General features: G+C 36.2%; 2 protein-coding genes across 2 annotated transcripts in view; one reads left to right on the top strand and one right to left on the bottom strand.

Moving 5' to 3' along the window:
- Positions 1-277: 277 nt before the first annotated feature.
- Positions 278-9,897, bottom strand: LOC121385893. Its single transcript, XM_041516687.1, has 2 exons — positions 9,831-9,897; positions 278-5,286 (listed from the first exon to the last, which is right to left on the bottom strand). The coding sequence occupies exons 1-2, from the start codon at positions 9,844-9,846 to the stop codon at positions 3,032-3,034; spliced, it is 2,271 nt and encodes a 756-aa protein (XP_041372621.1). The 5' UTR covers positions 9,847-9,897; the 3' UTR covers positions 278-3,031.
- Positions 9,898-13,627: 3,730 nt separating this feature from the next.
- Positions 13,628-17,216, top strand: part of LOC121388636 — a 207,172-nt gene continuing 203,583 nt past the window's right edge. Inside the window, 2 exon segments of the mRNA XM_041520062.1 lie at positions 13,628-13,640; positions 14,418-14,523. Of these exon segments, the coding sequence (XP_041375996.1) occupies positions 13,628-13,640; positions 14,418-14,523 (119 nt within the window).

Genomic DNA, 17,216 nt, shown 5'->3' with positions numbered 1-17,216 from the left:
TAGGAAATAAAATGAAATTTAACCTAGTATAAATATTAGAACGACCAGAAACATGTTTAATATACAACTACTAATATTTTATGCAGAAAAATATATTTGATATGTAAATACAATCGATAAAAAGTCTCTGTTAGTCGATAACATCTTAAAAATTGCAGTAAACTCAGGAATGTCCCTTTAATATATAGTTGCTACTTCAAAGAACAGTGATAACAGGAAACATATTTTTCCTGAAGAAATGTATCACATGTTAGTATAACTAAAAAGAACCAAGTGATTGAGTGCTTACTACCTTTATTAGCCAATTTATTTTTAGTACTGGGGTGTCAATAATCATCCATCCACCAATGGAGTGCTTACTCACCACTGATATCAACATTTGGCAAACTTCCAACAGTTCGTATTTACATTTTGATTACTTTGTTTTGGGTTTTTTTTTCTATGTAATAAACAATTCCTTTCATTTGTTTTGATAAATGAATACATAAGTTTGGGTTTTTCAAGAATTGTCTTGATATATCCCTCATTTCACTTAGGACATTAATTTGATGTCTTTGACCTAATTTATTATTCTCTATATACATTGTCATGTACAAACCAAACAATTATAATAATTTACAGGTAATATTGTCCTGCTGGAAACAATAAATATATCTTTAAGATTTGAAAAAAATACATGAACACATAATAAGAATACTGGTTAAAAAACCCCACAAAAAACCAATATCATTGTTAATGACTCATATTCAAAGATTTTTAAATGTATAAATCAAAAACTTAAACTGGACCTCAAGAATTATTAACAAGTTGGCGAATTGGTGAAGTAAATGCAGCAAAATTCAAGTTCAATGAGTTAAAATTTATTGGCCATAGTTGTCGTTTTAAACTGAGACTTATTTTTAATAAATAAATCTGAAAATGACATATGAATAGTAAAAGTAATTGTAGTTACATAATATTTCAAAAGATTTTTGTTTCTTTCTTAACAATAAACCACATGAAGAATGCAAAATTTAGTGAAATTAGAACTAAACTCAGGTGATATTTGTGTTTAAAATATGTATAAAAGGGGGTAGTTAGGACCAAATATACAAGAAAAATGACCAAATGTAATTTCTAGGACGGATGGACCAAAAAACCCTTAAAAAACCCAAACAAAATACCCCCCCAACCCCCCCCCCCCCCCCCAAAAAAAACCCCACACTAAACAAACCCAAACCATATTTGCCGCAAACGTGCATGTACAATCTCGTCAAAACATTGTATCGTACTTCTGCTTAAAACATAGTTTTTTGCTTAGAATATTAATTCCTGTGCATCAGATTTGATTTGCTTGTTTAAATGTACACAGATACTCAAGATAGGATACCCCCTTAAAACCAGACTTTTTACTTGGTCCCATGAGTGCCCTGTTTTGAAGAGTTTTACTACGTATGTGTATATTTAACATGACTACATGTAGGTAAAAATAAGTAAAAAATATAAGAGGCTGAGTTTTTGAAAGATATACCATACAACATTACAAGACCAATGAATAATCCTACTAAAAAAAGAGAGAGAAAAAAAGAATAGAATCAGATTTATCTCATTGTCCATTCTTTGACATGTCTCAGTGTCTCAGAGAAATGGGGTCACCCAAGCTGGATTGGTCAAAGGGTAGACTAATGTAGATGAGCTGGGCCAAACTACTTGTAGACAGGCACCTAATCACAGCTCAACACACAGACAAGCTGACATATTACAGAATTGAATGAAAAAGAAATGACTAGATGAAAGAATAATGTCCTTAATTGTGATGGCGATAATATGCATCTTTGACATGACATTAATGACTGTAAGTAAAAGGTCCAAGATGCTATAATCATCTTTAAAATAATAAAACTCAATAGTAGATATACTAATCATGATCATTTTAACATGAAAAATGAAAGACCAAACAATTTTCAGGTGACCCACATATAAATTATTGGATCTGAATCAAATTGAAAGTTTATTAAGTAATAAATGTTTATAACCCATTCACAACTTCTGGTACAGTTTTGTACATTGAGTCAATGCTTTGAAGATTTTAAGAAAGGCTTAAGGCACATGGTACTGAGCTTTTGTGACTCACAATTCTGTCTTTCAAAAGCAAACCTGCCAGAAGACATTTCATCATGGCACATCTCCACAATAAGGAATGTTACAACAGACATTTGTAATACTTGTCTATACAGGCCCTAAATCTAGAATTAAAAAAGTAGGAGAAGTGACTTCTCCGTTCCCAGGAGAAAGGGGAAATGTTAATGTTCATCGGTAGATTTCTTAGTTTTTCTCCATACTCTGCGGTCATTCAGAAATATTCCTAAAAAGATTTTATACACTCAGCTCGATTTGTAAGATTTTGTTATCAAATTCATGTACTACTACTTCCGGTAATAAAAAATTTAATGATAATTAATGTGTCGCTGTTGTGTTAAAATAAAAGAAATAATTTGTATTTTTCTGGCATTATTGAAATAAATCTGGCCAAGAAATAAACAATGCTTGACTGGTGACAGGTCACTCCAAATAGCGCGACATGCCTTGATGTATAGTCTGGTGCCACTGAAGTAAAACAATAGGCTGACAAGGTGTTCAGTGGGCTATGCACTAAACAAGTTGGTGTCTTGACGTCGGTTGTGTGATTTTATTTTTGAAATCAGATTAGATGATATCCAAAATATTATGGCGACTTCGACTTCTCACTACTGCTAATAACTTGGTGACTTGAGCTGACTTTTGGCAAAAAAACTTTCATTTCACAACCTAGATTAGGGCCACCAGTATACAAATGTATGGTACCTATACATGTAAATATTTTGCTATAGGATGCTACATAAAAAGCCCACATCTAAGCATATAAATATATTAACTGTATAAATTCTATAAAATACAAACGTTTTAGTAACAATAAATTCAAAATGTATAACAAACTTAAATGTTTCAAATAAACTAAGCACCAAATTATGAACAGCACAATATGCTAACATCACGAACGTGTTGTTGTTTTTTAACCAAATATAAAAAATTCATATTCCCACATTTCTGAAGAAAACTCTTCCTTGACACATGAACTAAGCCCAGTTTCTTGCAGCCGGTCTTTAATAAAATTAATGATTTTGTCGACCATCTCTGTGTGAAGGTCAGTCAGAAGATTATCCTGTCGACCACCATGCAGGACAGTCAACATCTTCATGGCTGGCATCTGTTTCTCCAGATGAGGATTGTGAATGAAGAAGTTTGGGAGCCAGGTGCTCTGTAGAGCTGACCGAAGAAAATGGATGCTGTCAGACATTCGATTGGGTAACTCATCCAGGGTCCAGTGATGTGGGTTAGACTCCAGCAGCAGGAAGAAGAGAATCGTCTCCAGCTGGAAGGATTTAACTTCACCTCTGCTGAGGAGGGAGGTCTTGAAACTGCTTGAGAACAGAGCCTTGAGGACTTGAAGACAGATCTTGTGACAGCCGTGGATTCCTGACAGCTCAAATCTCTGATCCATGATGCTCAGATATGCAGTCTCCAGATCACTGCAAGACAAATGCCAAAAGAACTCTGAGTCCAAGTGACAGGTTGAGTTTCTGAAGAGTCTAGCTTGACGGGTAGATGTTTTTGTCTTGGGGTTGGGAATATTCCACTGGGGAACAGCATAGACTGTTGGCAGCAGAGACCATGACTCGCAGAGAAGAGGAACTGCTGGTACAAGTCTAATGTTGATCTCCATCATCCCAAGTCCAAGACCGTGCAGAATGCGAGTATCAAGTGAGAGTACAAGTTCCGCAGACTGTGATTTGTGGATGGTGAAAGGAAGGCGATCCATGATTATCTTGTGCTTTGTGCCAAGATTGTTCAAAGCCTTTTCCACAACTGCGTGAGCAGCAGCTAAAACCTCTTTAGGAAGGAGAGCAACAACACTGTCCTCTCCCAATGACACCTTCCTCAGCAAGTGATTCTTTTCACGGACTTTGTACTCAACACTTCCTTCCTGAACACCTAAGACCAGACGACCTGGAGATATCTCTGGAGAAACTGCATGATGGAAGACGTTCAGAGCCTGACATCCATTTACCGTTACAATCATCAAGCAGTCGAACTGTCCAGCTTTGCCGATCTTCAGACCTTTGGACATGCTTCCAATTCCTTTGAGCTGAACCACAGTAAGTGGACTCTGAGTCTGTATCTGACAGATTTCCTTCTCTAGTAGCAACAGGACATAGTTCACCATTAGACTAGCAGCAAACCACTGTTGAGCATTCAGTGGGCAATTTCTTTGATAGAAGAGCAAAATGTCTTTTAGCTTCTTGTCAGTAATGCTAGTTAGATCAATGTCTTCCAAATCTCCCAGCTGCCACTGATGTCTTGCATGGGCCATGTCAATTTCATGCCATGCCAGTGCGGCCTGGTTCGCAGCTGCACTGTCTGTAGCGAAGTTGAAAGAACCAAAAGGTAAGGAGGGAGATGGATGTTTTGGCCGTCTCCAACTGCTCCGACGCTGTAACCGTGGTGACTGGAGGCTAGAAGCACTATTGCTTTCATTAAAAACTGGGCTTGTCTGAGACTTGGTAGCACTGTTAGAACCAATACCCAGAGACTTGTCCAGTTCTACCAAAAACTGATCTATTGTCCAGTGAAGAAAGGATTCAGTGTCAGTTTTCTTTGAAACCATGTTGCTACTTTCCCTTCCTGATGAATAAAGAACTGTCAATTGCACAGGACTCTTTTTATTTGGTAAAGATGCATTCACGTCCCCAGTATCAATCGTTCCTTGTTCATTTTCTATGATAGCATTATTATCTCTCTGTTCATGTATTTTATTTAATGTGGGGTTTTCCACTCTCTGATATCCTTTCGACAGTTTCCTATAAATCCAACGAAAGGCACAGATACCTATTAACCCACATATGAGAGAAAGAAATACAAGCACCAATGAGTTGACAAGGACTACAGCAAGAAGGTCCTGGTGGACCGACAAGTCTATCACAGCACGACAAGCTGGTTTCAGCAACACAGTTTCTGAATCTGCTGATCCTGCATCATGTTTGTTCTGAATCTTCTCCACACCGTACATGACCCGGAGGACATTCCACAGTCCGGTCCACATGGAATCTCTCGGCTGGAACACTGGTTCATCTTCTTCAGCACTGCTGTATAACATCGGATCATTATTATCATCATTTTGTTCTTGGTGTAAGCAATGGTTTATAAGAAACTGGAAAGTTATGTTGTAGTACAGACCTTCAGGAAGGGAAAGCCACTCGTTGAAAATGCCTGCAAAATATAAGTGTTAATTATGTATATGTAATTCTTTTTTTTTTGTGTGAAATGTGTGTTGTGTGATTAAAATAGTACAGAGATGGGGAATTGCCAAACATATGTGCAACTATTTGCAATGTTGTACACGGTATACCAAAAGTGGTATCTATTTAAAACTTTCTTTTGGCAAATTAATTCAGCACTGTGTTATAAACAGTTTTCGGTTACACATATTTACTTTATTGTTTGTTCCTATGTTCGCAGCTATTGATAACTCCAGGATATGCATCATTTAAAATGTTCATTTAGTAGAGATATACACACAAAAAAACACCTATAGTGTACATATAGAATACTAAATGAGCTTGCCTGTCATACCATTTTTGTGAAATGAGTGAACAGTTTTGGTATTTGAAGAGCGAAAGTGAGTCAGATACTAACACTGTTCATAAGTTTCATGAAAATGGTTTGACAGGCAAGCTAGTTTAGTATTTTATTTATTACAAACCAACTATTACAAATAAGCCACTATGCAAAATTGTAAACTCACTGCAAGTGTGTTCTGTATTGTGATTGGTTAATTATATTCTTTTTCCGGGATCAAATAGACAATAACACCCAGAAAGTTAATGACGTCATAAGCAATTGGAACAGGCGAAGTTGACAATTCAAGGGTCTACAGTTAGATTGTAGCCAGGTAATTTTTTCAAGAAATACCAAATATACAGTTAGTTCCGTAGAAAAACGATAGTTTACAATGGACATAACCATATGGAGTTTTTAGATTTGCAGGTGTTATTGTCTATTTGATGCCCACAAATGTTTCATTTTTTACCTCAGGCTAACGCTTTCGGTCAAAAATTACATTTGCGGGATCAAATAGACAATAACGCTTGCAAATCTAAAAAATCCATATGGTTATCTCCTAAGTAAGCAGATGTCGAGACCTACTACATGTTATTTGTCTACGAATTGATTTAGCAAGTGATCTTCGTCATGCTCACATCACACCAATATTACATTAGTTTGATATTGAGAGATTGTTATGACATGAGCAATATCTTACACTGATGTGTAATAATTCAGATTATTATTATGCACTGCTTATTTGGTGAAAATCTAATTTTACAACAGTGAAAATAATGTTTGGATGCTTCAGAGCCTTGGCCCTAGCTTTGTTAACTGAAGAAGGGAGGCCCCTTTTGAATGTAAAACCATGCTGTAATAAGCTCATTTTATGAAGGAAGCGGTCAGTTCTACAGGGTTTTCAATTATTAAAACAAAGACTAGCTAATCAATTTGGGAAGGGGTAGTTCAACAATTACCTGACAGACACAAACTGGGCTTTTATATCCCCTCCCTATCACAGCATTGTGTAATGCTGGGGAAAACATGCACACACACGTAAAACCATGTGTGCTCACATACACTTCACCCCTTCCAAAAAAGGGCATGAAGAAACTAAAATTATGTAATACTCGTTTCAATGGCTGCATCATCCATTCACAAAGATTGTGATGTACTTAAGCCAACATTATTCAGCGCAAATTTTTAACGACTGCTTAACCTCTGTGATCATAGCAGATCAAACAAATTAAACACGAGTAATATTACAAGATATTGTTTTTAAAAGGATACATAATTCTTAAGAAACAACCCCCACCATTCAATAATGCGTACAATTTCAATTACACAAAATATCGCAGGAATTGCTTAATTGTTGAACGGCTTCTTAGAGTGAGAAAGCACAGGAATACTCTGTAAAACAGCGTACATGTGACAATCACGAATAGTAGGCTTGATCCTCATTTTCAGTGATATCAAACATTTGGTCTCATGTCAAATCAACCCTCCTATCTGGAATATTTTGCTACCAAATACATATTTTACATTGACGATATTACTAAACCATTTAACAAAAATACAATTTAATTCATGAAAATACGAAGAACTTAAAACATGAAAAACATGTTTTACAATATGCAGAACTTGTTTTGAAGTAAAGTTAATAATGACAACATTTAAGAAATATTTCATTATTAATTAGACTAAAGCTTGCCAGACGGTGTCTAAAACATTCCCACTCGGTAAGCACAAGTCGTCAGTATTGGGATGCGTCAACAAGGTTTTTAGGATGAATACTGTTATAGGAAATATTTTGTAGTGAGAATTGTTAGGAACCAGCTAGTTTGGGGACAAAATATCGGGCATGTGGCTTTTCCAAACACCTGCCAAAATCATGCACAGTAGATGCTGAGTGGATGGCAGCATTAGGGTGGATATTTATATTGCCTGTCAGTCAAGTTGACAGTGCCGATACTTTTGAATTGCCCTTGACTGTCCGAGTGTCATGAAGTTTTGTTTTTCATTTTATTTCTTTTATGTTTTTCTTGTGAACTTGTTTGACAAAAAATGGATGCACACGGACAACCGATTTGTGCACCCTAGTTCATAAAAATAAACTCGAATGTAAATACTAAATGCACATTCGTGACATTGTGCATTTACATTCGAGTTTATTTTTATGAACTATGTTCACCCCTGCTAACCTTAACTCTATTTATGATAAGTATTTATAATGTTCTTTATACGTGACAGTGCCAAAGGAAAGTCCTACCCGACAAATGACCGTTTGGTCTAAATTATAAATGTGCCGAATTTCTATCCCCGATTGGCGATTCCCTGACTGTCACCTTTGTGAACTTTGTCTTGAGCTCAGGTTTGAGTAGTTCACCAAGGTAAACATCTACGGTCCGTTTTTTAACATTTTGACATTTATTGGACCCGATGTTTACAACTTGAACAGCAAAAACAAGCGTGCAGTTTCCGCTCAGATTTCAGGCGGAATCGATACAACCATGGAATTAATTATTTCGTGGCGAAATATGAGATGTACCAATAAATATAAACACTTACTGTATAAAAAAAACTTCCCGAGTCACGTTTTACGCATAAATAGACAGTTTGTCCAAATAGTAATCCTGCATTAATCCAATTTTCAGTTACGAACAAAATCTCGAATATTCCCGCCGGCCATTGTGAGCATATTTAAAATGTGATTGAAAACTGTTGGTGGAATCGGATTATTTTTATTATTATTCGTCTCGGGTTCACAAGTTTATTCCACGATATTTAATGGAATATCACATTTAATAATAATAAATAAATAAACTTAATTAATGAATAATATTTTTTAAAAATCAATTAATTGATAATAAATTAATAATAACAATTAAATTTAACTGAATAAAACCCCTAAAATAACTAATGACCAGTAATTATAGCTAAAAAAAAGAAATGAAATTAAAACAAAAAAGAAGAGAGAAAAAAAGAGAAAAACCTTTGAAACACATGTAAGCAATGGCCTGTAATAATAATATTTAAAAACAATTACTAAAGGAAATAATAATTTTGGAAAAAGTAAATAAATGAAGGCCTTAAAATAAGTAATGACCTGTACTAACAATCATTATTTTTTTAATAATAATAAAAAAGAATAATACACCCCAAAACTTTAATGTGATAATATTATTAACAATGCATATAATGTAACCCACACAAAGCACATATGTAGAAACAAAAATAATAAAATAAATAAATTTAATAATCAATTCCATTCAGTTCCGCAATATTTCTTTTTACTGGGTGTACGTAAAATGCTTGATACGAATAATTCTCGTTCCGCAAAATTTTCATTCCGCATTTTCGATGTGCCAGGATAAAAATAGCTTTCAAATGTTTAAGGTCTCACTACACAGATCACTTCCGGGTGACAGTTCATTCATCACGGTCCACTATAGTTCCTAATTGGGACACATGTTATGGGTCACATATTCACTTCTAGCAAATGGTGAAGAATTAAAACAATATGTATGTTTAATGGTAAGCCTTCTGGCTGTATTTTGCCCATGTTATTTTGTAATATTGTGCATCGACCTTTTGGGACATGGGTATATAGCGCAAGTGACAGCCGGAGTGAATCGGTTAATGAACCACCTATTCGGACCGGTACTACAGCCAGATGCAGTCATATAGCCAAAAACTGAGACGGAAATGTTCTCAATTTTGGAGTGAAAATAAATGCTTATATAATGTATGTTTGCAATGGTGTATGTTGTTAGTGCCAACGAGAACCCGTTCTATGGGCAAGCTTCGCTTGAAGTTGGGCAGTTTAACATGGGTTTCAATGGCAGATGACATCTGTGTAGTGAGACCATAAATGTGTCATCTTCAAACATCTAATCCTGGAAAGGTTACCAAAGGTATTGTACTTAATATTTTTGTCTAAAATTTATTAAAATATGTTGTTGTACGTGTTGAGGCTCTTAAATGCACATATGCCTGATTTTATTAAATCGTGATTGCAAATGGAAAATTCGATCCAATGGATAAACGTTACGGCACAGCAATAAACATCACAATAATAAATATCGTGCCGGAGACGTTTATCTTGATGAACTAAGGTTTGAGCTACCACAGTAACCATTCATTTCCGATTACTTGAGATTAATTGTGTTCTCATATCGGGCTATCGTGTTGCTAGTACCAAAACTACCCACCTTTGTTTTGCAACATTTTCTATTTTATAACATGTTCACAACATTTTTCACATCTCGTTTCGATTTCCTTGTATTACAAAATTAGAGTTATCTGCCCTTAGTATTAATTAAATTCTACCAGTGTGGTGCTTATCAAAGTTAGTTAGTTTGTTTTGTTTAACGACACCACTACAGCACATTGATTTATTACTCATCGGCTATTGGATGTCAAACATATGGTCATTTTGACACAGTCATAGAGAGGAAACCCGCTACACTTTTTCCATTAGTAGCAATTAAGGAATCTTTTATATACACCATCCCACAGACAGGACAGCACATACCACGGCCTTTGATATTCCCCTCGTGATGCATTGGCTGGTTCTTATCACGTCTTGCAGATCGCTGACTGTCCTCGATGGTGTGGTGGACCCAGGACTGGAGTGCGTTCGCTTGACATATGTTTGGGCCATAAGATCAAATCCTCTGTCGCAACCATGCCACACGACTGGTATAACAAATGGGTTGGTATGTGCTGTCTTATCTGTGGGAGAGTGCATATAAAATATTCCTTGCTGTTAATGGGGAAATATGGGTTTTCTCTGAAGTTTGTTTCAGAAAAATATCAAATGTTTGACATTCAGCACATGATTACTTAATGTGCTCTAGTGGTGTCGTTAAACAAAACAGAGACTTTAATTTTTAACTTGTATCTCAGTACTGGCTCCCACCAGAGTGAGCTTTAATGATTTAATGATGGAAAGTGCACTGCAAGTGACGTCAGATCTCTCTCAAGTTAACAAGTGTAAACAACAACAACAACAACAACAAAAGTTAAAAAATATATAAGTAAATTAAAGAAATAAAAACCACACACACACACAAACAAACAAAACAACAAACATGTATATCTAATTTTATTACACATATGATCTCCAACAAAGGGTTACATAAATGTATTTCCCCCCACGCTATCTTTATTGCCTGGGTCATAACAAGATCTTGAAAACTGTTTTCTTACACATCCGTTGGCACTATTTATGATAACACATACCCTGTTTACACACGTACGTGTGTTAACAATTCCAAGACATACGACTGGCTGCTGCTAGGTGATGACCAGGTCACGAATGCAATACATCCAATGAAAAACAACACTATGGAAATAGATTACACTGTGGCGTATAGTTAACCTGGCAATCATGTGTCTGTGACGCGTAAGTCAGCTACAAGTGCAAAAGGTTGTAAATATCTTTTAGTTAAAAAATATGTAATTTTTTTGCTTAAAACCTGGTTTTTGAGGATATGTAAGAAATAGAATAATACATTGAATTTTCGTGTCCGTTAGATACACTTTTATCTCACAACTCGTTTAAAAACGTATCAAACTCGTTTTCGCTCGTTAGATACATTTTAAAACAACTCGTTGTGAGATCAATGGTATCTAACGGCCACTCGTGTATTATTCTCTATATATTAATCCTTATTCTGGACAAGCAGTGGATAGTTGCTCAAGGTGGCACTGCGCCCGCATCATTGCAAAATTCTACCTACGCCATTAATGTGCGTAGGGTACAATTAAATTATACATTCTAATTAAAACTATTAATGGTGCGTCTTGGACAGATTTTAATCAAATCAACTCATATCATGAATTATAACAACCCATCGATGATAATTAATAAGTTCTTTAGGTTATTTCTGCTACTTCATACCATACACTTTTAAGGTAAATTTCTTTTTGTTCGTATTCTGTATTTATTAAAAGTATTAAATACTAAATATAAGGACGGAAGGAAGGAAATGTTTTATTTAACGACGCACTCAACACATTTTTTTTTTTTTAGCATGTCATATCATACAACTAATACAGTTTTCCTATACTGATGAAAAAAGAGGACTGTTTTATGAATTAAAACAAGAACGCAGTACCCGGAATGTGATGGGGGAGTGATATGCGCATAGGCTATATGGCAAGAACAGTTGTGAACACCCAAGACACGCACTGGGTGATAAATATTATTGTTGGGGAGCTACGGTATTGGGGTGGTTACTGGCGCAATCGATACATACATATGATGTAAGTGGTTTGCACCAGCGCTGTCATTATAACATAGGCGTGAGGCCCCAAAGAGTGTTTCTTGGCAACGTGACGCTGTGACGTCACACGACCTATTGTTCAAACCTATCGGAATGCTTGACTGACAAACAGGTGCCCGTACCCGTGTAATAAACAGGATATAGTACAAGAGGAGAAGAAGATAGCAAAACTTTTCGTTTCGAAAGGAAGACACACTGAAAAAGGGATACACTACTGACATAAAACTGAACATGACATAGACGTGGAGTTTAAAAAATATTCAACAGCGCTGGCACGCTTGTTGAATCGGATGAAAATACATCGATAAAAAATGGAGGAGAAACTGAAATTCCATGCGGGTCGCATGTCGCCTTTTATGGTTGTATTGTTTTTCGGTGTTCTGTGGCAGGCCATAGGTGGGTTAATCAAAGCGCATACTATTTATTTATCTTAATTTCTTTCCTTCTTTTTTTTCTTCTTAAAATTTACAGGGAATAGAACTAAAACCTATCTAAGGACTCCGGAGGGACTAGTAGGGTAGGGTCGGGGCACAATCTCCGCCCTCGCTATTTAAGTGCTTTAAACATTATTATTCATCAGGCATCTATGCAAAGGAAAAATATCCGCCCGGTCCCCCCTTCCCCTAACCCTAACCCTAACCCTAACCCTAACCTTAACTCCAACCCTAACCCCAACCCTAGCCCTAACCCCAGCCATAACCCCAACCCTAACCCTAACCCTAACCCTAATCTTAACCCTAACCCTAACCCTAACCCTAACCCTCAACCCTAACTAAAAATAATAATGGAGGGGACCGTGCGGATATTATACCAACATTTTATTGATTCTATTTTGGGTAAAATATTTTACTGTTACCCCCCCCCCCCCCATTTTTGGGGGTTTGGGTGAGGTTTCCAGGCACGTCGGGGTTGGGGGCACTAGGCCCCCAATAATTCTGAATAAAAAAATATTACATGAGAGTATATCCCCAAATAGTTGTGATTCCACCCTACAATGCAAGCATCTCAAACACGCACTTTACTGACTGAGGTAGAACCTGCCCTCTGTTGTGTAAAGAGAGAATATTAAAATCTACATTGCATATCTATTAAAACAGATTGGTAAAAAATATGTACGTGATAAGTGAAACTTACATGCATACTTCAGGCTTGTACGCAGTGGGGGGTGCGAGGGGTGCGTACACCCCCCCCCCATAGTTTGTCGAGGTCCGTCCGTGGATGTGGAAAAAAAATATTTGACATATTTTGAGGCAAAGAAACGTTTCAAATTTACTTCCCAGAATGCAGGAAAATGCATCTCCTGCATTCTAGATTAAAAATGTTTCCGGAGGGGCATGTCCCCGGACCCCCCTAGCAACTCTGGCCCTTTGGGCAGTCGATTACGCACCCCCTCATATAAATTTCGGTGTACGGGCCTGTACTTAACCTGTTAGTCACCAAAGGTGGGATGTAGCTAATTAGTAGAGAGCACTCGCCTGACATGTAATAGATTGCAGGATCAAACACCCTCTATAGACGTGGCAAGCCGTTTTTTTCCTCATCCCATTACCTGGGCCTGAACTCTGCTAATGTACATGCCCATATCCTACTAGAGACATTGCCTGGTTTGGGACAGAAATCCCGTTACCAGAGTCCCATCAAAGACTGTGGTATGTACTGTCCTGTTTTAGGTAAAGTGCATTTAAAAAGATGTTGTTATATTTGTAGGAGTAAGCTGTATGGTGAGAGCAGGTTTCTTGTTTATCTTTTTCTTATCTGTTTTTCTCCCCCTCTTTCTCTCTCCCTCCCAGGCGGTATGGTGATAGCAAAAGTTTCTTCTTTCTCTTTTTCTCTCTCCCAAGGTTGTATGGTGATAGCAGGTTTCTTTTCTCTCTCTCTCTCTCTCTCTCTCTCTCTCTCTCTCTCTCTCTCTCTCTCTCTCTCTCTCTCTCTCTCTCTCTCTCAACAAAATGTCAAAATAACTATCTTAGACATCAAATATCTGAAGTTTTTAAAATGTGCTGAGGTGTCAGGTCAGGTCATAGGGTTTTATGTGCACATTCAGAACAATCTGTTGTAGCGCATGCCTGCCATGGGCACAAGAGCCGGCCTTGGCCAGCTCCTCCGTCCATGACAGGAAAGGTGGGGGGAGGGGAGAGGAGGGACCACCTGCACTGGCAGGTGCAAGGGAGCACCAGCAGCCCGATCAAATTGGTAGCAGGCGGGTGGGGGTGGTGGTGGTGCTATGGAATTTGAATGGAGCAGTTAAATGCCAAAGAGAAAAGGGTGCGCAATTTTGATTGAGGGAATTTGGCGCAATTTTGAACGGTCGGTCGAAAGGTAAATGGCCGAGCTAATATAGGTTTTGATATTAGTGAATCGAGAGTAGCTGTCATTAAACTTTCTTTTTATACTTTCATGAAAGAATTTGGTTGCAATTGTTTTTTTAAGTATTTGTTTATTTTTTAATACATGTACATACAGGTGAGATGTGTAATTAATTCAAGGAATTTTTTTTTTCTTTTTCAGATCGTGTTGACAGTGTGTGTAACTGTACAGTGGACTGTGTTATCAGCTGTAATGCTGGAGAATACTTCGATTCGGGAAATTGTCTGACATGCCCAACAGGACACTAGTAAGTCATGTGACTTCAAATTTAAGTCCAGTTTTCATTCTTATCAGGGAACATTTTGTTCAGTATCACGTTGCGATTCGCTACACAATTTTCAGACATTGCTACACAATTTTAAAACATTAAACAGTAGTTGCTAATAAATTTTAAGTGGACTAGAAATGTTGCTGATAGAAATTTTGAAAACAAAATGTTCCCTGCTTATGCCGAACTTGGCTTCAAGAACATTAATAAAATAACAAAATAAAATTCTAGATTTTCATTCCACCCACCACAAGGATTACAGTCTACCCTTGTTTTATTTTTTTATTGGTCAAAAATTTATTAAACTTTTTGTTTGTCTTTTAAGCATATAATGATGCTCAATGCACAGTATTTCCATTGTCTTGAATAAAAAAAAAATAAAAAAATTTCACCTCATCTCACACCACTATGATGAAAAATATTTGAAGAAAATCTAACATTTATTTTAATATGGCTTTATGTTTTAGTGTAATAGGTGAAAACTGCTTCAACACATGGTTATAAATAGAACAACTTAACGTATGATACCAAAGTCACTGCAAAACATTAAAATTGTTAAAATTGCCACTCAAGACATAAACGTGATATGAAATGGAAGCTCTTTTAATATCCTGCAATATTATGCTCACCAGACGCTCACTTAAAACAATTTTAATGCCTAATATACGAGATGATAACGAAACATACAAATGTTTTTCCTTTTTAATGCTGTTTTCTTTAAAGGCCCTTGTATAAGATTGTGACTCCCAGTGTACTTTTACATAATTAATTAAACAACTGGTGATTTTTAAAAATGTATGTTTTAGCTAGGGATATGATTTTAGATCTACATGTATGTTTTTATAATAAGAATTCTTTCTGATCTGTACATGTTTTGTTTGTTTGTTATTTGTTTGTTTGTTTGTTTATGTGGGGTTTTGTTTTAATTTACCAGGTTTGATTGCCATTTAGGGAACATTTTGAATTCAGTATCGTGTCGTGATTCTCTATGCAAGTTTCAGAGAACTCTACACTGCAATGAAACCCCTTTAAACTGGACACCCTTAGAACCAAGACAAATGTCTGGTTTTAAGAGGGATCCGGTTTACAGAGGTTACGTTCTGTCACTGTGTTTTTAAAAAGGGACTCTGTGAAATGTCTAGTTTTGAGGGAATTCCGGTTTACAGAGGGTCCGGTCTTGAGAGGTTTCACTGTAGTTTAAAACATTAAACAATAGTTGCTTTTCAGTTTTCAATTGACTACAAATATTGCTAATCAAGACTTTGAAAACAAAATGTTCCTGCCGTTCCATTAAAGGAATAGTGTGCCTAAATTTGAGTATGCATGGCAGGGCTAGCTCTGACACTCGCCAAATTCGCCAATTGCAAATTTTTAAAGCAGTTGGCGAATTTTATTTTAGTTTGGCGTAATAATTCCATGTATTAATTGACATTTTTTAAAAAATAACTGACAGTTTCTTCAATTTTTGAAGTTAATAAACAATTTGGCAAACTGTTTTGCTCACCCAGAGCTAGCCCTGCATGGTGTGACAAATGAGATCTCTTGTCAAGTTGTAAACACATATATGTACATGTATATGTATGCCAGTCACGGAATGTATTAATTAAAGTATACAGCTTGTGTGCATGCACATTCATGTAAAGTATTTGTTACATGGATGCTGAATTTACATTGTACTTTGTATATAATGCCGTTGTGAAGATTTACATACTATATATAGACATTAGCCTGTTTTTTAGCAATGCACCACAACTGGTCAACGGCCATGATATGTGCTTTTCTGTCTGTGGTAAACTTCAAAGTGCATATAAAAAATCTCTTGCTGCAATAGGAAAATGTAGCAGGTTTCCTCTGTTGACTACGAGTTAGAATTACCAAATGCTTGACATCCAATAGCCGATGATTAGTTAATCAATGTGCAAACTTCTTCTTTTTTTAAATTAATTTATTTTTATTTTTTATTGCATATGCATTGAAGCTTATAAATAAACAGGTGTATTAATGGAAACCATTAAAATAGAGATTTAACAGCTGCCATTGAACAATAGTGGTGGGATGAATATGTGTGTTAAAAGAAAATCTGCAGGGGGGAAAAAGCCAATAGCCGATGATTAATAAATCAATGTGCCTTAGCAGTGTCGTTACACAAGTCAATCTTTCTATCTGTCATCCTGTTTTGTAAAATTGGATTATAGGGCCAAAATATGATGAATATCAATATTGATATCAATACTATTGTATCTGCAGTCCTAAGTATGAAATGTACAATCACGATATGCTTTTGTCGTCCATGTTTGTTTTACAATTTATATAACACTGAGACATTTTGGCATGTAGATCAACAATGTTATCAATGAGATAAGAGCACTTTAACGTTTAAACACTCTATGAGGGACTTGAGGCTTTTATATGACGACAAGGATCAGAGAAAAGACATGTTGACATTTTTGTTTTGTATATAATCTTTATCCTGCTATAACTCATGGTATACAAGACTGTTGACTGTGAATGTATTAATTTATTATCTCACATTTGTGGCGTATAAATACTGTTAAGAAAATGAAGCAACTTAACGCAACATTTTAGTTGTTGGTTTTATTTTTTTATTTTATTTTTCACCCATTCTTGGTGCTGTTGTAAAAAAAAACATAGTCGAACCTGGTATAACGGTC

Source organism: Gigantopelta aegis, chromosome 2 (genome assembly GCF_016097555.1).
Source record: "Gigantopelta aegis isolate Gae_Host chromosome 2, Gae_host_genome, whole genome shotgun sequence".
Lineage (NCBI taxonomy): Eukaryota > Metazoa > Mollusca > Gastropoda > Neomphalida > Peltospiridae > Gigantopelta > Gigantopelta aegis.
This window is presented reverse-complemented; position numbering and strand designations above follow the sequence as displayed.